The sequence below is a fragment of the Denticeps clupeoides genome, chromosome 11, assembly GCF_900700375.1.
Source record: "Denticeps clupeoides chromosome 11, fDenClu1.1, whole genome shotgun sequence".
Taxonomy (NCBI): domain Eukaryota; kingdom Metazoa; phylum Chordata; class Actinopteri; order Clupeiformes; family Denticipitidae; genus Denticeps; species Denticeps clupeoides.
Genome location: NC_041717.1, coordinates 20,876,795 through 20,900,183, shown reverse-complemented (window position 1 = coordinate 20,900,183; position 23,389 = coordinate 20,876,795). Strand labels below are relative to the sequence as shown.

At 40.3% G+C, this 23,389-nt stretch overlaps 1 protein-coding gene and 1 long non-coding RNA gene across 5 annotated transcripts; both read left to right on the top strand.

The window, feature by feature from the left end:
• Positions 1–5,817: 5,817 nt before the first annotated feature.
• Positions 5,818–7,553, top strand: LOC114799035 (uncharacterized). 2 transcript variants are annotated; one of them, XR_003751175.1, is made up of 4 exons: positions 5,818–5,883; positions 5,973–6,189; positions 7,077–7,205; positions 7,320–7,553. It is a non-coding gene; the product is annotated as an uncharacterized LOC114799035 (long non-coding RNA). The 2 variants fall into 2 exon arrangements; XR_003751174.1 differs by having other exon boundaries at positions 5,883–6,189.
• A 2,323-nt stretch (positions 7,554–9,876) lies between these two features.
• Positions 9,877–18,706, top strand: LOC114799031 (A-agglutinin anchorage subunit-like). Of its 3 annotated transcripts, none has more exons than XM_028995151.1 (7): positions 9,877–10,574; positions 12,135–12,223; positions 13,324–13,452; positions 13,535–13,879; positions 14,362–14,430; positions 15,300–15,389; positions 18,342–18,706. In XM_028995151.1, the coding sequence occupies exons 1-7, from the start codon at positions 10,513–10,515 to the stop codon at positions 18,401–18,403; spliced, it is 846 nt and encodes a 281-aa protein (XP_028850984.1). In that variant the 5' UTR covers positions 9,877–10,512; the 3' UTR covers positions 18,404–18,706. The 3 variants fall into 3 exon arrangements, with proteins under 3 accessions (XP_028850984.1, XP_028850983.1, XP_028850985.1); XM_028995150.1 differs by having other exon boundaries at positions 9,880–10,574; positions 14,359–14,430; XM_028995152.1 differs by lacking the exon at positions 9,877–10,574 and adding an exon at positions 10,711–10,757 and having other exon boundaries at positions 14,359–14,430.
• Positions 18,707–23,389: the final 4,683 nt, after the last annotated feature.

Genomic DNA, 23,389 nt, shown 5'->3' with positions numbered 1-23,389 from the left:
GCAACTTTCAATCAGTAGTTACAGGGACAGTCCCCCCCCTGGAGACACTCAGTGTTAAGTGTCTTGTTCAGGGACACGATGGTAGTAAGTGGGGTTTGAACCTGGGTCTTCTGGTTCATAGGCGAGTGTGTTACCCGCTAGGCTACTACCACTGAAGATGTAGAATCCTCAGACATGTAATAATAAAGTAAAAAAAAATGAGGTACTGCATCATTGCCTAAACAGGAGGCGTGGCTTATTTAGGTGTGTCTTTGTAAGAAAGTTGTTCTATGTATAAATGTTCACAGAAAAATTTAATTCCTTGCAGACACGGGCTCATAACCATGAAGGCGATGATGTTCTGGACTGTCCTCATCACCACGGTTCTCTTACATACAGCAAAAGCACAGTTTACAGGTAATTACACTTACATGCCTAATTTCCAGCAATAAATAATAATAATAATAATAAAATGTTTTTTTCTTATTATTATACATAGGTCAACCACAATACTGAAATATAAATATACTTACAAAATAAGACATATATTGACGACTTTAGCACTACACTTTGAATTTTGATGCAATAGGAATTTTAATGAGAGTGGTTTTTCTATGAGATGATTTTAAATAACAGCTAATTTAATCTTGTAATAAACACGCCCCAGGGACTAGAGGTACAGAGCTACACAATCAAGAATTATTAAATGTCTTACTTACTTCTTCTGTTGGAATATTAACACATTTAATGTATTTATTTGCTGGAGTTTCAGGTTCGTGTTATGGGAACTGCTGCCCGGGAACAAATGCTGCCTGTTCTGCAGACGACTGTTTATGTGACAAGGGGTGTTCATACAGAGGCGACTGCTGCCCTGATTTTGTGGACACCTGTGGTGGTTTAGGTATTCTTTTAAAATTTCAGTTGAGATGTAAATTCATCCTGTAGCATGTCTATAATATTTCACACATAAATAAATTATAATTCCAAATTATTACTCCTGCATTCCATTCCTCCTGCAGCTGTACGAGCACTAACATCAGCACCAGCACCTCAGACCACTGCAACCACCAGTAGCAGCACCACTACCACATCTTCACCCACGTCCACCACCTCAGGTGAGTCCTCATGTCCTGCATCCAATAAATGAATAATTTTATGTAGAATGTGGACCAGATGGACAGAGATAAACCCATCACCAGCAGCGTACATTGACGCTGCCACCATAAGCGTGTGGCTTGTATGAGGAAAGGCAAGTTACAGTCAGTACAGTAAGAGACAAAGGTGCCTAATTTTTGTGCATATTGAGGGTATGCGCTCCAAACCAGATGCCAGTCTTTTTATATGAATGCTGAAAAAGAAATACCTTGATTCTTGATATTACAATCATTTTATGACAAATAACGGTTACTGTGATTACTGCAATTTTTATTCATTTCAGCATGTTACTAAAATTCAATCAATTAGTGTTTTGATTTAATAATTAGACATTTACAAGTTGAATTATTTTGTAACATATTTATGTATACAAACGAACAAAACATTTATCCATTGAACCCAAACCACACATATCATGTATTAGTTAAGTAAATATGTGTAGATGTGGCACTAGGTCAACATATCGAATGCAGCATCTAGTAACTCTACAGCAGTGTTGGCTCTGCATAAAACTGACTGATTGGCTGTCGTTTAAAAGACATTAAAAAAAATTTTTTTAAAACATTAAAACACATTACAAGGTCACTGATTACAAGGTCACTGATCAGTGTTTTTTTTCCTCCAGGTCCTTTAACAAATGCACAGTCAAGTTCAGCCACCAGCAGCAATTCCACGAACCTTGACGCTGTATCCAGCACCGGCTCCTTGCCCACGTCCACCACTACAAGTCAGTCATATATATAACAGATGTTATAAAACAGATATTTTTTGTGTGCTTTTTTTTTTTTTAATAATTGGCTGCATTCCTCTAGGTCCTCTAGCCACCAGCAGCAGTTCCATAAACAGCACCACTGAATCCAGCTCTTTATTCACTTCCACCACCACAGGTCAGTCTTCTATGTGATTGTATTTTCTGTAGAGACAGCCACTTTTTAAGCAGCATGCCAGAGTACATTCATCTTTATTTTGGGCCTCTATGAGACCTGATGACCCCACTTTTGTAGCTTTGATCAAGTTTGAATAGTTTAACTGTCGCCCTGCAACACAAGTCATAAACAAAACTGTTAATTCTTCAAAATCTGTTGACTACTGACTGAATTCTTCTACATCATTTGGCAGATTTTACCATCACATCCAACAGCACCAGATGCACTAACATGTCAGGTCAGAATTTATGTTTTGATTCTCCCTTTTGAAATGAATTAGCTTATGGAGTGAGAGGATACCATATAGAGAAAAATTCTAAGCATACAGTGTGATTTTCTGGAATTTCTTTGCATTCTGTCACTCACAGTTAAAGTGTACCTTTGACTATTACAGACCTCTCTTATCTTTTTAAGTGGGACAACTTGCACATTCAGTGGCTGCCAAACATTTTTTGCCCCATTGTAAAACTAGGATTGCCACAAGTCCCTTAAAATATCAAAAACTCGAAACCGTCAAAGTCAAAGTCAACTTTAATGTCAATTCTGCCACATGTACAGGACATACAGAGAATTGAAGACTCATGGTGCATACAAGTAACATTCAAATACAAATAGTAGCATTAAATACAACAATAGCATTAAATACAAAGGTATAAAAATAAGCATAATATATATTCAACCATATTCAAACGTTTAATATTAAATGCTAAATATTATAGTTGTGTCCCGTTTTTAATCAGTATGGAACGGGGTTTTTTCCTGACGACTGCTGAGGGGAACTGATCTTGGGTGGAAACAGGCACATCAAACTTCCAGAGCCCCCTGGCCATGTGGTTGATGCTGTCCAGGACACGGGTGCTGAACTTTGAAAGCTGTGACCCCGAGAGCCTGCCCATGTGACCGTGAGACGGGTGACGGGCAGGACGAGTCACTGAGAGAGGAAGTGGGTGGCAGGGGCAGGTTCTCAAGACATTACGTCTGAACGGAGTGCTGATCCCACAGCGCTTCAAGGGACTTTGTACTTATATATTCCCAAATATTAATTGTTGTATGGTGAGATGAGCATGACAGATATGTTAGGACTGTGCTCCTTTTTTCACTTCTACGCAAAACAATCGTAACATTTTAATTTCTTATGGTCTAAGTGGTCACAGCGCATTAGTGGTCCCATAACCTGGAAACTAACAATTGCAATATAATATATTAACCACACAGCGAGCAGCCAGTACATCTTTACTGTAGTATCATATCTCAGTTTTGGGGAACATTTACATGATGTGAACGGTGCATTTGGGAAACATGCACCATGACAATGAAACCAGGTCTCCAGCAGACTCTACCTAGTGTCTACCTAGTGTAATAACACATTTGCATCACCATTAACCCAATAGAATGGTACAATATATATACAATTTACCAACATCATTATTTTTCATAATCCTAATAACAATAGTTCTGTTTGAACATAACTTTTTTTTCTCCACAGTTCTGCTGCTCCTGGCATTGAATCTGTCCGTGATCTGTCAGCTCATTTTTAATAAGGGCTAATGATCTTTTGAACTATTATTCAACATAATATATATTATTATATCACAATATTTTCAAGAAAGCCAATAAAATGCCTGAAAAGGTGTGCTGCCTTAATGATTGCAATGGATTGCTTTGAAAGGCTGTTTTATGGAATCACTTGCAAATATTATTAAATGAACTTTTAGTTCACTGTTATTCTATGCAAAATTGCTGCAGACTCTTTCCACTGTCAAGGACTTCATTACTGTACTTTTAATAAAAGTTCCAAACAAATCTAGTCTTGTTTGTTATCAAATGTGTGGGATCCTGTATGAAGCGATAAGCTGGTTATAACATAACATAATGTAGAATTACACTTTTTACAAACATCATTTTACATCCAGTAGACTGGTAAATGCTCTAAATGTAAATGAATTTGCACTCTGCACAGTGTACTGAAGTGTACTTCCATTGATGGGTTAGGAAACAAATGCTTAGACTGCGTGTTTACATGTATGTATGTGTATGATATGTGCAATTTGTGCTCTTTTAAAGATGGGACAGCAGAAACAGTTCATGTGTCAAATACAGGCAGTGTAGGTGAAAGTGAAGTGATTGCCACAGTGAAATGTGTCCTCTGCTTTTAACCATCACCCCCAGTGAGCAGTAGGCACCATGACAGGAGCCCGGGGAGCAGTGTGTGGGGACGGTGCTTTGCTCACTGGCACCTCAGTGGCACCTTGGCAGTTCAGGATTTGAACCTGCAACCCTTTGATTATGAGTCTGCTTCCTTACCTGCCAGGCCAAACCTTTGTAAGTGGACATTTGTAAGTGGACACATGTACAGAAATGGGAGAAATGCTTGGGTTTCAGGTTCGTGTGCATGTCGATGCTGCCCGGGGACAAATCTTGCCTGTTCTGCAGACGACTGCTTATGTGATGAGGGGTGTTTGTCCAGTCTTATTCTGTGCCATGTTTGTGCCCAATCTGTCAACTGTGAAGGTGAAATCTTGGTTTTGTTGAGCATGTTCCTGGCAGCATTAATGAGCCAGAGAGTATTGCAGTGGCAGTGAGGAACTGTGACTTTGTGGTCCAAATAGTGTTCACGTCTCAGCAACAGCAACCAGAGCAGCCAAGTCTGAGGTGTGCATTTCATGTTTTGATGCATATCACTTTTAATTACTCACCATAAATAAAGGTTTATTCACTGGTGTAAATATGACTAAATAATATGTAATTATTTTTAAAAAGTAGAGTTTGGTGCACCCAAATACCATTAGGATGATCTTTTTCTGGAAGAAAATAGGGAACTCTAGTGACTCTCTACTTTCAGTTTGAAAATTTCCTTCATGGCCCAGTTACAATAATGAAAATATCCTGGTACGCCACTGTTTGTTTTGCTCCAGCTTTTCCTCCCGGTTTCCTGGAGACCTTGACTCGCTGGACCTGTAATGTGCGATGCGGGATTAGACCGATCAGCCAGATAACATTCACCGCTCAGGCCGTGTGTTAAAAACAGTGCCGGTTACACACATGCTAATGTTGTGTCAGTATTTATTTCTTTTAACAGCTGCAGTATAAAAGGTTTTATCAGTGCTGCACTCACTGCGTTGTTCCTGTGGCCAGTCACTTCAGTGTTTCAGCCCCAAACTGTGCAAAAAACACTTTAGCATGCATAATTGAAAATGCCCCAATTGAGCATCACCCATATGAGATTAAATTAGATTAGATTTAGTTGCAAGGTACAGAGTTATAAACCAGAGATACAATACTAACAGATGTACGGTCAAAATGGAATGCATTTTAAAATACATCTTTAGCACCAATCTCAAGTTAAATAAATATATGGCATCTGCAATTGGCACAGTCAGAACTGGAGTATCAACCCGGGGGCAATGTTCCCTGTCCAATATTAAAGTAAAATGCTGATGGATGCATGCAACTCCACACCTAATAGCAAACCCCGGTTTACATAGGGGCGGTGGTGGCCTAGCAGGTACATGCTGCTCCCCGGGCGCCTGTCATGGCTGCCCACTGCTCACCAAGGGTGATGGTTAAGAGGACACAGTTCACCGTGTCACCACATGCTGTGCTGCTGTGTTTCACAATGACAAAAACAAAACAGACACTTTCACATTGTGCTTAAATTAGATTGTGAATTCACAAAAACACATGCAGACGGAGAAAACATATTTCTTCATGGGACATGGGAGAGCGCACAGACTGACTATGGTCGCATTTTGCAGAGGAAGGATGACGCTGTGTTTTGGCAACTCTGCGTCTGTGTTTGTGCCATGCAGCCGCACTGCTGTGGGTGTGTAAAGACTGTTCTTTTACGTTCACAGGCACAACTGAATGCACGGTGCGCAGCATTATCTGTTGGGGCCTTTACTCGTTTTAAAGCGACGGGAATGCTGCACGTGTAGGAACAACTTGCTGTGGACAGTGGACACCAGCCGGGATCATTTACCGAATCAGGAGGATTAACCTGAGGGAGTAGTGGTACGAGTAAAAGGTTCGATTCCTCGCAGACACGGGCTCATAACCATGAAGGAGACGATGTTCTGGACTGTCCTCATCACCACGCTTCTCTTACATGCAGCAAAAGCACCGTTTACAGGTAACTAGTTACACTTAAATGGCAACAATTCACATAATTTCCAGCAATAGGCAATAATTCATATTATGATAATTTGTAGCTACGACCAGAATTTTAGTTTCTGTCCTCCCGTAAAATTGTTTATGTTTTCACCTCTCCATATACATACAAAGGAAAGTTCAAACCATTTTTAATAACATGCTTGAATGTGACATTTGCGTCATTTTGCTGCAAGCAAAAAAGCATCTGGACAGACATGCATTTGACGTCCTCTAGTGGCCACATGAAGCCAGGACGTGACACTTTCTGTTTGAAAAATGTCTCCCCATTCAAAATAATGTCTAATTTTACAGCAGATTACATTAAGCTTCCCCATTATAAACATTTGAATTCAAGTTCCAGTACATCTGATTCAGGTGAAGGCCACAGAAACAGCTTTAGAAATACAGTTCAGGCCAATGAACACATGTGGAGTTATGTACTTAACAAAAAGTGGAGACCTGGCCTCCACAGTCACCGGACCTGAACCCAGTCCAGATGGTTTGGGGTGAGCTGGACCAACAAGTGCTAAACACCTCTGGGAACTCCTTCAAGACTGTTGGAGAAGCATTTCAGGTGACGACTTCTTGAAGCTCATCGAGAGAATGCCAAGAGTGTGCAAAGCAGTAATCAGAGCAAAGAAACTAGAATATAAAACATGTTTTCAGCTATTTCACCTTTTTTTTGTTAAGTACATAACTCCACATGTGTTCATTCATAGTTTTGATGCCTTCAGTGAGAATCTACCAACGTAAATGGTCATGAAAATAAAGAAAACGTGTTGAATGAGAAGGTGTCCAGACTTTTGGCCCGTACTGTATATGCACAAGAATACATGAAACCAATTTTCTATTTTTTTATGTTTTCAGGTTCGTGTTCTGGTCGATGCTGCCCAGGAATAAATCTCGCCTGCTCTGCAGACGACTGCTTATGTGATGAGGGGTGTTTGTCCAGACACGACTGCTGTCCAGATTTTGTGGATACCTGTGCTGCTCCAGGTATTCTGTAAAAATCTCACTTCAGATGTAAATTCATCCTTTAACATGTCTAGAATTATATATTGCTTGTCCAAGCAAAAATGATCATTTTAATAACTAACTGCATCCCTCTAGCGCCCGCACCTTCATCTCAGCCCACTGCAGCCACCAGCTTCACTACCAGCGACAGCGTCCCCACCAGCACGTCTTCTAACACGTCCACCACCTCAGGCCAGTCCTCTTGAAGTCCTGCCTTCAACAGTGATGAAGGGAAGGGGACATGTGAGAATGCGATGACCTTGTAAATCTGACTCCATTCATGTATTAGCAACGTATTTAAACTCATCAGGAGTTACGTGGACATACAGAGGCGTGGCACAATAGAAGGTACAGGAATGAACAGATTCTAATTTATTACTATTGCTGTTACGTGGAAATATTGAATGGAAAAATGGTACTAATGTTACAGAAAAAAAAATTAAAAGGAAGGAGAAAGAGAGATAGATGGAAAGACAGAGAAAGCAGGGAGCCTGGACCTGGAGAAGCAATGGAGTCCCGATGGAGAGGGTGACCGTGAAGAGAACCTCTTTTATACTCAGCAAAGGACTCTTTGCTGAGGACCTCTTTTATACTCAGCCACAGACTAATCCGATGGTCCTTTGATGGTTCTGCATGACACCTGAAACAGGAATATGGTGGTCATCCACAAAACATTCCCGTCATGGCATGTCATGGACCTGGAATTTCCTGTCTTACGCTGTAAATCCACTGTCCACTGAAAAATAAACAGCACATGACTGAAATGGGCCTGCAGAGCCTCCAGCGGGTCTGAGCAGGCACAAGGTTACTGAGATCATTTCTTACAGTTTTCAAGCCAGATGCTGTTGAGATGTTTTTTCCTCCTGTCATCTCAGTTCTTTGGTGCAGCAGTTTATGCCATTAAATAGATGTTTTATGAAAATTAAGGCCTTCATGATTCTTAATGAGCTTATGATTATGAGCTGATGATTACAGGCATTAAAAAGAATTCCAGCTGTCACATTTACTGTCACATAATACATACAATAGTGTGATTAAAATACAGAACGTTATAGACTATAGACTATGTCAGAAAGTAAGAATTACCGCATCAACTTTTTAAAATTTTGGGGTTTTTTTTGGGTGCATTAAGGCAGGTAGGCACAGATCAACAAAGGCAGGACACATGAAATGCATTATGAGAAGATTAAACCATGAAAATGCTTAAATTCTGAGTTTGATGATAAATCTTCCTTGCATTTTGTCCACAGATTTTATCACTGTACTTGTACAACTGAGAGTGAACGTCTTTGCACCAACAAACACAACAGATGCTGCAATTGAAGCTGCATTTGAAGCGGTGAGTGGCATCCATGAAGTGAAAACATTTTATTGAGGATAGAAGCTTTAGTGTGTGTAATAATTAATATGATTATTTCTATTTGGTAAACAGTTGAACCTAAATGTAGTTTTCATAGCAGAAGTGGAACAAAATAGTCAGCGCTACACGTTATATATCATGTAATGTGGCTCTTTTCTCTTCTTTCTCTCTAGGGCTTCCTGGATTGCATAACGCCCAACTTGACTGGCCTCATCTCCTTGAAGATTAAAAAAATCAAAAAGATTAAATGAATTTCAATATGAGAAGAAGAAACAGAACTGGTCATATGATATTTGTATTCATGTTCAACTTGTTCTATTTGTGTATTTATTCATACGTTTATTCATTTAACCAGCTATTCTTTTTTTTTTTATATATATATATGTGAGCGTCACATTAATCGTGTCTTAATCATGGCTTTTGCGGAACTATACACAACTATGAACGTATTTTTAACCACCAATACCTGCAGGAATGCTGGCACACACACATACACAGTAGGGATATCATTTTTTACATGTCTTTGTTTCCTTTAATGCCGCCCTTGGAGATGAGATGAGAGATGAGATGAGAAATGTAAATGAAAAAAAAAAAAGTGAAGTGATTGTCATTGTGATACACAGCAGCACAGCACACGGTGCACACAGTGAAACTTTTCCTCTGCATCACTGAACCATTTGAGATCCAGTCCCTAATTTCTTAGCCGGTACTGGTAGTATCCCAGTGGTTAACACACTCGCCTATGAACCAGAAGACCCGGGTTCAAACCCCACTTACCACCATTGTGTCCCTGAGCAAGACACTTAACCCTGAGTGTCTCCAGGGGGGGACTGTCCCTGTAACCACTGGTTCTAAGTCGCTCTGGATAAGGGCGTCTGGTAAATGCTGTACTGTAGGATTGATGTAATGTCTGCACGTGAAGTTTTATTTCCTCATTGTTTGAACAAATATGCCTTAATTGCCATTAATGGAATTGCCTAAAACCACATGATCTGCCTGACAGCATTTGTATTGTCATTAATGAATTCATCATCTACTTATCTATCACCAATATCATTAAGTGTTCCTCATTTTTTCATGATTGTTTGCCTCAGGTGTCACCCAGGGTGACTTTTTTTCCTTCTCAGGTTTAATGTGCTGTTTGTCCTGGTGTAAACCTTGCTTGTACTTACTCCCTGCAGCGTTTGGGACACCACTCTCTAGCGAGAACACTTCTCTCTTGCAATTAGTTGAAATCATTTAATGAGTTACAGATTTAGCAATTATTAAATTATTATACATAATAGACTTTAGGACATGAAATTTGTTAAATGCTTTTTAAACAAGACTTTTTTTTAATAATCAATGGAAATAACTGTCTGTCTGAATCCATCAGGGCAGAGAGAAAAAAATGACCGGACTAGTGCACGACTAACAAAGTTAGGGATTTCTAAATCAAAAATACACAGACAGAAACACATTGACGCAAAACAGTGTAAAAACATCAGTGACACACCAGGATACATTTATAATCAGGGCGACATCAGACAAAGACTCTCTCTCAACCTTAGAAGAGTTTTTATTCTTTTATTCTTTTTATTATTTACATTTACAGCATTTGGCATACACTCTTATCCAGAGCAACTTACATAAGCGCTTTAAAACTATATATAATAAAAATATATAATAAAAAAGAATACATGGTGTGCAGTTTTAGTTCTTAATCTCCAGTCCTCTTTTTCACATCTCTATACAAGGCAGTTCTCTACTCAGAAAAAGGAAGTATTTAATTATAGCTTCTTCCACCATTCAAATGAAAATGTGGGAGTGGTATAAATTATGTCTGAATATCCCCTCTTTCTTCTGATAAGAAAGAAGATGGTGAAAGCAGTGAAGCTGCAATGTTGGAGACGTTTATGTCATTCACAGAGCCAGATGATGAACGAGTAGATGTTGGGGTCATTCTGGAGTCCTGGACCGGAGTTGGAAAACGAACCACTTGCTGTGATCAGGTTGTTGGGGACCTTGCTAAATGACACTCTGAAATTATGAATATTTCGGACCTCACCAAAAATGCAACAGTGATGCCGTGAAGAACCACCAGGTTAATTACTAGGGTGCGACAGATTAGTCAGCACCCAGCTGGCAGATAAACCTGCTCCAATGACAGAACACTATTGGAACATTCTGTTCAGGTAAAATCACATATTTGGACTGAACATTGTGTTCAGCACCTGCCCAATTAAAGTAAAATAAAGCACGACATGTAATTGTCCAGATGGCTTGTGGTGGAAACCTAAACGTATTATCACGTGTGGTGCTATCATTAGCTTGATCAGGTGCTCAATCAGAAATAGTTTCGGGTTCTTCTTAGGTGTCAGTTAAGGAGCAGGGCTTAGTGATTTATAGAGAAGGACTCCATCCCTGCCCTCAGTGCGCTCCACTTCGTGGACTTCTTGACATTAACCAAGATGTCAGTATCCCCTGACATCTCTTCTACATATGCTTACTCCAACACTCCTAGGAAAACTGGGAGCGGTGGGGATACTGGCCTCTTACCATCATGGAATTGGTCCTTCACATCCTCTTGGTTGGTCCTCTCACACATTTTAATATCTGGACTGTCTTCATTCCAGACAGTTCCATGCCATCTCAGTTTCTTTTTCGCTGAACACCCTTTTCAACGTCACACTTGGAAACTTTATTGATGAATTGGACGCTCTGCTCAGCAATTTCTCTCCTTAGTGAAATCAGACTTCCACTAGACAAACTCGATTGTCTTGCCTTCTCCACTCTTTCACCTTGACCTGCTTGACTCTTCCACACACAATGGATGCAATGTCCTGGAGCTGGTCTTCAGTCTCCTCTCCTACGTCCTCCTCCATGTCTCCATGTCCCCTGATGTACTGGCATGTCTCCTGGTAGTGCCTCCATGCTCTGGACACTATGCTGCCAGACACAGCAAACCTTCTTGCCACAGCTGGATGAGCTGCACTACTTGTGTGGGTCGTAGACTCATGCTACTACTAGAGTGAAAGCACCGCCAGCATTCAAAAATCACCATAACATCAGCCAGAAGGCATAGGAACTGAGACATGGTCTGTGGTCACCACCTGTCATTTGCACAACAGAATGCGAAATTGATCATCATTGTTGCTTCTTAAGTGGACAGTTTTATTTCACAAAAGTGTGAATGACTTAAGTTAAAAAAAAAATTGTATAAGAAATCACAGCTTGACTTGGACCTGTTATATTATCAGAATATTATTTGAATATTTATCAACTGCAGTAGGAGCAAAAATTTAAGACATTGTGATTCAGAATCCACACACATGTAATAATAAAGTTGAAGATTTCCATATTTTAGTTGCATAATAAAACCTGTATGATCACATTTCTGAACATGACTGACAGTTTTTTTTAATAAGGATGCCAGCCATTCTAATCTAAATCCCAGAAAAACCGAGCTACTGCATCATTGCCTAAACAGGAGGCGTGGCTTGTTCAGGTGTGTCTTTGTTAGAAAGTAGTACTACGTATAAATGTTGACTGAAGAGTTTACTTCCTTACAGACACGGGATCATCACCATGATGGAGACGATGTTCTGGACTGTCCTCATCGCCACAGCTCTCTTACACACAGCAAAAGCACAGGATCCAGGTAAGTAATTACACTTTCCAGCAGTAGGCAGTAATAATAATAATAATAATAATAATAATAATAATAAATTTGGTATCATACAACATTCAACCACAACATTAAAATCTGTGACTTTGACCAGGATGAAATTGTGACGTTGTCGCCCATGTCTTGTGTCTGCATGATTGTCCTGAATGTGTCTGCTGGTTTAGGTTGTACACATGCATCGCTGTGTTGGTCTTTTGTCTGTTTTTTTCATGTCCTGTGCGAAGAGTGTTTTTTTGGATAAATGTCAGTAATTATTTAAAAATTCACATTTTGGAAACAAAGACAATTACATATATTTAGTAATAAACTTGAACATATTATAACATCTTTTTTATCTGATTGTCCAGAGCTATGGCACTCACATGAAACAAATTATGAAAAAAAAATTCTCCATCCAATCTTTATTTTAAGAAATAAAATTTTAGACACAATAAATCATGCAAAGATTAAAAAAAGCTTCTGAAAACAATGTTCATACAGAGCCAATACATAGGTGAAGCAGAAGGGTTGAGGGTTAAGCACAGTACACATAACCAGCGTCCAATAAAAGTCCTTCACACAGTAAGAGTGAAAGCTTGCAGACGTGCAGATGAACGCATTTCTAATAACTGAGAATGAAGTGAGAATCTGACATCAGGCTTTTTCTGATGTGGACTGAATCCAGTGGACAAATCCCACCCCCTTCATTTCAGGAGGAATCCAGTCAGGTGCAATGGGCTCCAACAGGCAGGACATCTAGTCAACCCCCCTCCACCACACTTATTAAAGGAAAGTGCAGATATTAAATAATTGTCCTCACAGCAAATTTAATCGTGCGATGAAAACAAAGCCCACATTTTCCTCACATGATGCCCTGACCCAGTGCCCAGATACCCCCTTTACAAAGAGACCAAGGCAAAGGCAGCAGAAACACTTAAAGAGGCAGAAAGCATCACCAGGAAGATCACTGCTTGTATGACTAGAGGCACAGAGCTACACAGTCTAGAATGGCTGGGAAATTATTACATTGTTACATTTAACTGCATGAGAATATTAACACATTTCATGTATTTATTTATTTCCTTGTGTTTCAGGTTCGTGTTCTGGTTCATGCTGCACAGGGACAAATATTGGCTGTAATAAAGGCAGCTGCTATTGTGATGAGGGGTGTGTGTCCAGAGGCAACTGCTGCCCTGATTATGTGAAATACTGTGCTGTTCCAGGTATTGAGATGTAAATTCATCCTGTAGTTTGTCTACAATTATTATGTTTTTTAATAACTGACTGCAACTAAACCCACTGTAGCCACCAGCAGTAGTTCCATCACCAGCTACAGCGTCTCCACCACCAACTACAGCGTCTCCACCACCAACTACAGCGTCTCCACCACCAACTACAGCGTTCCCGGCAACAGTAAAACTGTCTCCACCACCAAGTACAGCGTCCCCACCACCAGTAAAAGCGTCTCAACCACCAGCAACAGCGTCCCCACCACCAGTAAAAGCGTCTCCACCACCAGCTACAGCGTCCCCACCACCAGTAAAAGCGTCTCCACCACCAGCTACAGCGTCCCCACCACCAGTAAAAGTGTCTCCACCACCAGCTACAGTGTCTCCACTACTACGTCTTCACCCACGTCCACCACTTCAGGTCAGTCCTCTTGAAGTCCTGCATCCAATATTTGAATGTGGACTACACAGACAGAAGTTGTAGTGGGGCAGCGGTGGCCTAGCGGGTAAGGAAATGGACCCGTAAATAGAAGGTTGCCAAGGCACCACTGAGGTCCCCTTGATCAAAGCACCGTCCCCACCCACTGCTCCCGGGGCACCTGTCATGGCTGCCCACTGCTCACTAAGGGTGATGGTTAAATGCAGAGGACTTATTTTGTTGTGTCACCGCGTGCTGTGCTGCAGACAGGACATTTAGTCAGCCCGCCCTCCACCCCACTTATTAAAGGAAAGTGCAGATATTAAATAACTGTTCTCACAGCAAATTTGATTGTGTGATAAACAAGGCCCACATTTTCCTCACATGATGCCCTTACCCAGTGCATGAAATGTGTTAATGTGGTACTGAGATGTAAATGCATCCTGTAGTTTGTCTATAATTATTTTTTTTTATAACTGCAGCAGCCAGGAGTGTCTCCACCACCAGCAGCAGTGTCTCCACAACTTCGTCTTCACCCACGTCCACCATGTCAGGTCAGTCCTCTTGAAGTCCTGCATCCAATAAATGAATCGCTTTGTTTAGACAGTGATTGCAGTGGGGCAGGCGGGTAAGGACCGTGCATCATCAGTGTCCTCTCTCACCAGGCCACGTCCACTCCTGATTCCCCACATTTGTTTCCCATCCTTTAAGAGTCTGCTCTGCCGTGCATATTCCTGCTGATGCGGCTGCACGGTAGAGAGGACGATGGTGTGTGTGTGTTTCCCTTCCGGGTTGGTCATGTCCCCCCCGGTCATGAGTCTGCCTTTCCAAGCTCCCCGTTTCCCAAAGTGTCTGATTTCAGTTGATGTTTTGGTCCCTGATCCCCTGTTACCTTGTTTAATATAATTTTTACATAAATTAACCTGTACCTGCATCCTAACCCCTCCGTCATGTGACTTTGTCCTTGTGTGTATTCGTGTCGTGACAACCAGCATCATATCTCTGCCATGTTGTGAGTGGCTTTTCTACGGAAAGAGAGTAAGTATAGACTCAGGCCCCACCTTCTGACCCACCAGGGAGGACCAATGGCTGAGGGAGGCGGAGCCATGTAATCAATACAGCAATGAGGAAGCAGACTGGAGTGAGGATGGTGTGGAGCTAGCACCTCCACCAGTATGGGTGGTAGTAGCCCAGTGGGTAACACACTCGCCTATGAACCAGGTTCAAATCCCACTTACTACCATCATGTCCCTGAGCAAGAGACTTAACTCTGAGTGTCTCCAGGGGGGGACTGTCCCTGTAACTACTGATAAGGGCGTCTGGTAAATGCTGAGAATGTAAACCTGCCGAGAGCTTTTTCAGCCATCGCGCTGATTTCCATTTTGACAAAAATATAGATCATATTCTTATATATTTATTCCAGGTGTTTTAACACCGTCCCAGACACAGTCAAGTTCCACGAAGAGCAGCTACGTATGCGGCACCAGCTCCTTACCCACTTCCAGCAACCCAGGTCAGTCTTCCATGTAAAACAGAATACATGACAGAATCTCCTGTGACAGTGACACATCAGTGACAGTGAGATGTTGAGGGACAGTCAGTTGTTCATCAAGAATCAGCTCTATAGGCTGACTGATGGAACCTCAGTGTTGCACGTGGGTTTCGTCCACTGACAGCAACATACAAGCTGCAGGAATTTCTTCAGTTTCAGAAATCACCGGATAACCGTCAAATAAAACAAAACCTGTTTGGTTATTAACACAATTTCTTTAACACTCTTCCTGAGGGGGGATACATGTAGGGGAAATAAATGAATAAATGAGCGTCCACCAGGTGAGGTTCATGTAAATCTCAGAACAGAGCCGGAATGGAATTTGGAACTTCATGAACTGATGGCATTCATTTCAGTTCTGTTTGTAAGAGCAACCATGTGTCCCGTTGGTGCCATTGTGGATTGCTGGTCAGAAAACTTTCTGGTGCCAGTAATCAAAGAGACAATGCCCCAAGATTTCAGTTATGCAACACCTTCGGTTTGATGACAAGGACAAACGGGCAGAACGGGTGAAAAGAGACAAATTTGCTGCAATCTCTGACATCTGGATAAGCTTCAAGAAGAACTGTGCTGAGTGTTTCATTCCAGGAGAACACAGGACCATAGATGAATAGCTGTTCCCAGCCAAGGTTCGTTGTCCATTCACGCAGTATATCGCAAACAAGCCAGACAAATGTGGGATCAAGTTCTGGATGACCACGGATTTGGAGACCAAGTATGTCTGCAATGCAACTTCTTACTTGGGACAGGATCCCAGTCGTCAGAAGGAAGAGCGACTGGCAGTGAACGTGGTCATGGATCTGATGGAGCCATTTTTGGATGATGGGAGAAATGTCACGATGGACAATTTCTTTACTTCACTGTCGCTGTTGCATGGACTGCTGCAATGCAAGGGGCACGGTGAATACAGTCCGGCGTGAACTTCCTCAACTTGCAAAAGACACTGAACAGCGAGAGGTATTCTCCACTTGGAAGTGGAAAGTGTCTCCGTTACTTCGGCCTGCCTTGGTTGTAAGATAACAAATGCGAATGTGCCAGGCCTCACAGGCAATGGGTGTGTTTTCAGAACAAAAGCCAGCGAACAATGGAGCTCGGCAAAATTTACGCAAAATTTAGTAAATCTACTGTTAAAATGCAAAGCAGCGACAGAACCTGCAACTTGAGGCTGTAATTGCTGCCAAAGGCAAACCTCAAGTAAACCTTCTTCATGTTGTCATTATGCAACTGAGAGGAGGGAAAATTAATCCATTTTGGTAATGTGAAAAAAGTGATGCGCTGCGAATACAAACTTTCTGGATGCACAGTATTTATTTAGAGGACTTTGGTACCATGTAGCTACCTGCTCCAGGTATTCTGTATAAGTTTCACCTGTGATGTAAATTCATGTCTAGAATTTTTGTTTTTTTTCCCAAGCATATTTTTTATAATAATTTTTATAACTGAGTCACCTCACCCACGTCCACCATTTCAGGTCAGTCTTCTAAGGTCCTGCATCCAGTAAATAAATTATTTTATTGAGAACGTGGGCTACACAGACAGAGTTTAGTAGTCGGCAACCCGTGTCGGCTCTTTCATCCTTATTTGCGACTCCCTGTAACTTATAATTTAATAGTATTTTGTTTTTATTCATTGTTTTCATTGTAGTTGGAAATTTGAAGATTATTGTGATCTTGTTCCCGTTCTCGCTCACACCCCCCCAAGCAAAGAACAAATTACACAATAACTTGAATCCATACAGTCATGTGCCGACCGGCACGCTCTTCATGCTCAAGTACTACAGCGTTGTGGTAAACTGTTATAACCCCCTTTTAACAGCTCTTCAGGGTGGTCTGCCATCGTGCACCACAGCACAGCTCTTGAAAGCCGCATAGATAGATGCGTCAGCAGCATTGTGTGTCCATATTATGAGTGGCTTGTCTGACAAAAAGAAGCAAAGTGGAGCAGATAAAGATGCCTCATTTTTGTGAGCTTCAAATACTATAATGTTGGTTCTGACACATGCAAACCATCCATCACCATTACCAAGGACCTAGTGAGGAGAGAAATATAAAGACTTAAAGGCTTCATCCATCCAAGGTGCCAGGCCCAGGTGACTTAAGATGTGCCTCACTCAGCTACATGGAGTACTTGACCAAAAAAGTACCTGTGCTGTAGAAAATATTGTTACTGGTTCCTGTACCAAAGAAGGTGTGACCCAGTGCCTCAAAGTACTACAAGACAGAAAACAGCATGAAGTTCTTTGAGAGACATGTTCTACCCTCCAGTTCACCTACCAGGTCAAGATTTGAGTGGAAGATGCCATCACCTACCTGCTACACCATACCTACAGCCATCTTGACAAGCCAAGTTCATCCCTGAGGAATACATTCTTCCACTTCTCCAGAGCCTTCAACACCATTCAGATGGGTGATGCAACAGGACAACCCAAAGCACAGAAGTAAACCAACAACAGAACGGCTTCAACAGAAGAAAAGACGCCTGACCTCAACCCGACTGATTTGCTGTGACATGATCTCAAGAAAGCGATTCATGCCAGACATCCAGAGAATATATGTGAACTAGGACAGTTCTGTAAAGAGGAACGGTCAAGAATTACTCCTGACCGTTATGTGTCTGATCTTTTTGAGGTTACTGCTGCCAAAGGAGGGTCAACCAGCCATCCCAGTTATTCACATACTTTTCCACCTGCACTGTGAATGTCTACAGTGTGTGGTGAAACATATAATTATTTGTGTGGTATTTGTTTAAGCATACTGTGTTTGTCTAGTGTTGCGACATAAAGGAACATCAAGTCACATTTTATGATCAATTTGTGCAGAAAAATTCCAATAATTACAAAGAGTTCAGGTGCTATATCTTGCAACTGTAGTATGTGTGGAATCAGTTAATGTTTTTTTTTTACTTTTCCCACAGTGCTGCTGCTCCTGGCATTGACCCTGCCTGTGTCCCATCAACTCATTTTTAATGAGGGATAATCATCTTTTGGATCATTATCCAACATAAGTCATACGGTCTTCTAGAAAACCAAGTAATTACTTGGAGAGATGTGCTGCCTTAATGATTGCAGTGGACATTATGAAATATCATTATGAAGTTCTTGCGCTGACATTTTCAGTTATTCTTTACACTGACCTTTGCACTGACCTCTGCCAACTTTTACTTCACTGTTATTCTAAGCTACTTTGCTGAAAACTCTTTCCACTGTGACGGCCATGTCACATTCATTGCTGTACTTTTAATAATTTTAAAAGTTTAAAATAAATTCTACATTTTTGTTACCAAATGCGTGGGTTCTTTGATTTTGCGGTCATTGCCATCGTATTCATTATTCAATACGTAGTAATCATAGGGGGCTGCGAGCAGCAGAAAGGACATATTCATCCACGCAAATTACACAGCAACTTTTCCTCTCTACTCAAACCACCAATTCTTCCAGCTCAATCCTCAAAAATTGCAGAAGAATTTGCCAACTTTTTTGAAGAAAAAAATTAATCAGCTTCGCCTGTCATTTAAAAACAGGATTCAAATTTTTTAAAAACAATTTGAACTGGTTTTCCAATTCTGTAATGCCACTAATCACGCATGTAAGCATGTTGTAGTGAAATATTTTAGAATGTAGCTTCTCAGTACAGGTCCACAGCCTTTCATTCCTTGGAGAAGACAAGAAAACCTTCAAAAGATCTCTGATACAATAGTTACAGAGCCAACGTAGAATAAATGGGAATAAATGGCCTCTATTGTGGCAGAGTGGATGACTGTGAATGAATTGATCTGGACAGTAAGTGTGATTGTCATTGTGATACACAGCAGCAAAGCACACGGTGACACGGTTAAACGTGTCCTCTGTATTGAACCATCACCTCATTGTTATGAAAAACATTCTTGTGTCCATGGAGCACCATATGTGAGTTTCGGAGTTACACTATGTAAGTAGTGGTATAATATACTTTATGTCAAAAAACGATTGATGACCTATCGACATAAGGCAAAGCGTGTGATTTATGGGGTCATTTTTTTTATTCTACCTTATTAACTAGAAAACTGAAGATTGTAAAAAAGTATCAAAACAATTTAACATTCAGTTGGTAGGGCCAAAATGTGTTGTAATCAACATGTAAGCATGGATGCATCCAACCCTGGATCTAGTGGTTCAGGCTGGTGTTGGACTCTCAGGGGGGCTGTCCATGTAACTACTGATTTTAAGCCACTCTGGATAAGGCTATCTGATAAATACCATAGATGTAAACATAAATTAATATTGCTGTTGACATGTCCATCCCCTTATTACCACAGTGTACCCCTGTTTTGATGGCTACTTAAATACAGCATAATACACCAGGTCACAAAGCTCAAACCACCTCATACTAGTTACTTGAACAAGACCTTGAGTTCGCTATACTCTACATTCACCAGGTCTCAATCCAAACAGAACACCTTCGGATATTGGCGTCATAGACAACCAGCAGACAAATCAGCAGCAGCTACATTATGCTATCATGTCAGTATGGACCAAAATATCTGAGGAAAATTTCCACACCTTTTTGAGTCTATGCCATGAAGAATAAAGGTGGTTCTAAAGGCAAAAGGTGGTCCACCCGAGAACTAACAAGGTCTACCTAATAATATGACCAGTGAGAATCAATCATACAAATAGAAAATCTACAAACAATGAAGCACTTCAGCATCAGAAGGATAACAATACATATACTGTAGAAAAAAAAATACAAATAAACTGAAACTTTAAATTCTTGATATTATAGCCCTAAAGTTGCGAGCCCCCTCTCTAAAAATCAAACCCCTTGATACGATTTCAGAAAACATGAAATTGTTAACCTGAGAAATTTATTTGAAGTTACTTGATAATAATATTAAAAATCATGTCTAAAATATATATATATATATATATATATATGTCTGATGTGAACTATATTAAAAAGTGGTTAGAAAGTGTGCAGATATATTTTTCAATATTATCATAACATAATCCATAGTGGAAAAACATGATTAAAAAGAATAGTGGTTTTCAACGTTTTAAAGTAGGTTTTATAGAAAAGAATGTTCTATAAAATATATCAATTTGATTAACAGAAGTCTGTGTGTGGTTCAATTAAATAGAAATTATAGTTTGTTAACGTTTTTGTGTGGCATATCATCTGAAAACCAAAGATGAGACACCTTTGGAGAAAGGTTTGTTCATAAAACAGCGTTACGATTATTTTAGCAAGTCTGTTTGTGTGTCTCTCTGTGTGTGTGTGTGTGTGTGCGTGTGTGCGTGCATGAAGGCTATGCATCTTGTGTCAGTGATGTGATGCTTCCTACATACCATTGTGTAATGTATCTTTGAATGTGTTGTATATTTAAAATAAGTATTGTGTTTAAACGTGTTTTTCTTTAACTAGAAATTCTTTTAAAACATATGTCATTAAAATAAGTTTTTAAAAAATAGTCTAAGTGTGTGTGTGTGTGCATGTCAATATGAGAATGTGAGATGAAACAGGGAAGGGAAGTGGTGTGGGGGAAGGGATGCCGTTGGGAGAGATGGGTCATAAGCCATCAGCAATGGCCATAGTTGTAAACAAGTGATAAGACATCTGTTTTAAAAGTTAGTCTAAGTGTATATGACATCTATAATGCGACACATGGGAGAGAGCGATAGAGAGGGGCGAGAAGTTGGTGTGATGCTTCCTACATACCATTGTGTGATTGTATCTTTCAGAAAAATGGGGATTATACCATATTCAGTCAGTATATGAATAGCGTATGCGTTGTATTTTTAAAATAGGTTTTCTGTAAGTATTGTGCTTAAACGTGTTAAACGTGAAACAGTAGGTTGAGTAAAACCATACACTTAAAAACAAGGTTTCTGTTTTTAAAGAATGCTTAAGACATAATTACAATCATATATTAACAATTCTGTGAAACTATATTATAGACAAAGCAAGTGTCAAAATGTTTAAGATATCTGTGTTATGTGGTTTCAACCAAGGTGGTCTAAGTGTATGGGTGTGCGTGTGTGTGTGTGCGAGTGTGTATGTGCGAATACGACCTCTGCATGGTGGCAGGGTGCGTTCAGAGGTTGTGAGTAAACGGTTAGGGAGAAATGTGGGTCATAATTAGACGACAATAACCATGGTTGTAAACAAGTGATAGGACATCTGTTTTAAAGTTAGTCCAAGTGTTTATATGACATCTGTAATGCAACACAAAGATTCAGTGTGTTAGAGAAAGGTCAGAGGTTGGGTGAGAATGCGAGAGGATGTGTGGGTCAGGGGAAAGAGGGAAAGAGGGGAGAGGACATAAATCACATGCTTTACCTAATATCGATAGGTCATCAATCATTTTTTTAAATAAAGTATATTATGCCACTACTTATGGAGTAGTTATGGAGTAATGCGTAATAAAGAAAGTGCTTTTATAAAAGTGTGACCACGAGCGGAATTAAAATGCATAAAATGGATGTGTTGAGTGCTGGCAAAATGCACAGATTTCCTGTTTATGTCCATTTCCAGACTTTTGACAATATGTGTTTTCTTTAGTGCCATGGTGTGTGGCATAAGCCATTTTGAGCAACGTTATAAATATAGTCTCTAAGGAACCTGAGACGTAAGTTGGAGAGGCTATGCCATCATTTCCGTTTCTGTTTAATTGTAAACACATTCAATTTACGGTTGTGTGGTGTCAATTTCTTGACCTGCCACACTAATCTAAAATGTGGAACAATGGTGCCTGATGTGGTTGTAGAAGCAGGTGAATTTCCTCAGATAAAAATAATCTAATTTGCCGGTTACATCACAGATCTGATTACTTTATTAAATTACAAAGTACACCTTTGTATATTTTAGAGGTTGAGACAAAGACTGTGTTTACCAGCCCTTTACCCAGCAAAATATTTTAAATGATTGTTCTTTAAGATGTATATAGCTGTCAGGATTGACTGCAGCTGGGCTCATCACCTGTGCCCAATCCTGACAGCGCATAAAAGCCGGAGATTTTCGCCCCTTCGGGAGCGATGGCATTTTCGTGGACATAAGTGCACTGTTGTGAATGTGTGTATTTTCAGTTCTGGCAATCGCCACACGCCTGCGGGTTTGTTTGTGTTCTCCCCTTTATTCCCCGTTTATTGGCCACCGTGCCGTTGTTTATTTGTGTTTATTGTTTATTTATAATAAACCCCCTTCCCAGCATGTCCCGCCTCTGCGCTTACTTCCCCCGTCAGCCCGTAGTCGTGACAAGAGCAATCTGATGCTGATCGACTTACAGACATTTTTTAAAACTGATAACTTACATTCAGCCTCAGGTGGAAATTTATTTTTTTTTATTTTTTTTTATTTTTACAAGTTCCAGCATGACTTTATACAAAGGAATTTCAGATTGAGTGAAGTTATATAATTCCAATCCATTGGAACTGCAAAATCAGATAATGTGCTGATGGCTGTTTTCCTCGTGAAATCTACATATACCGCTGTGTCACCATTGAGGGTTTCAAAGTACATGTGAACTGCATTGATGTCACTGTATCCAACTACAGCTATGTGTTCATATTTATCTGGAGTTTATCACTAGTCTGCAGGCACACAGCCCAATATGTACCAAACTGTGAGGTCATGGCCATCATGGTCAGAACCAATCATCATGTATAACAATGTGGTCCTTGACAAAGTCTAATCTTTACTGATTCCAGCACGTCAGGCAACACTGTGTTTGAAATAATGCTCCGATTCACCACATAATGTTATTATGTTGAAGACTAAATCTTTAACATAGAATCTGCTTAAAAGTTGGCATTGAAAACTTCATGTCTCCTTTCATTTTATTAAACTGGTCGATACATTTTTATAATGTTTCCTGCAGTCCACATGCGACTGTGGGCATCAACACAGAAAACATGCAGAGTTAACACCACCACCGTATAACACCTTCTGAAACACAGTTTTTCTATAGCATGCACGCATGTATTTTGT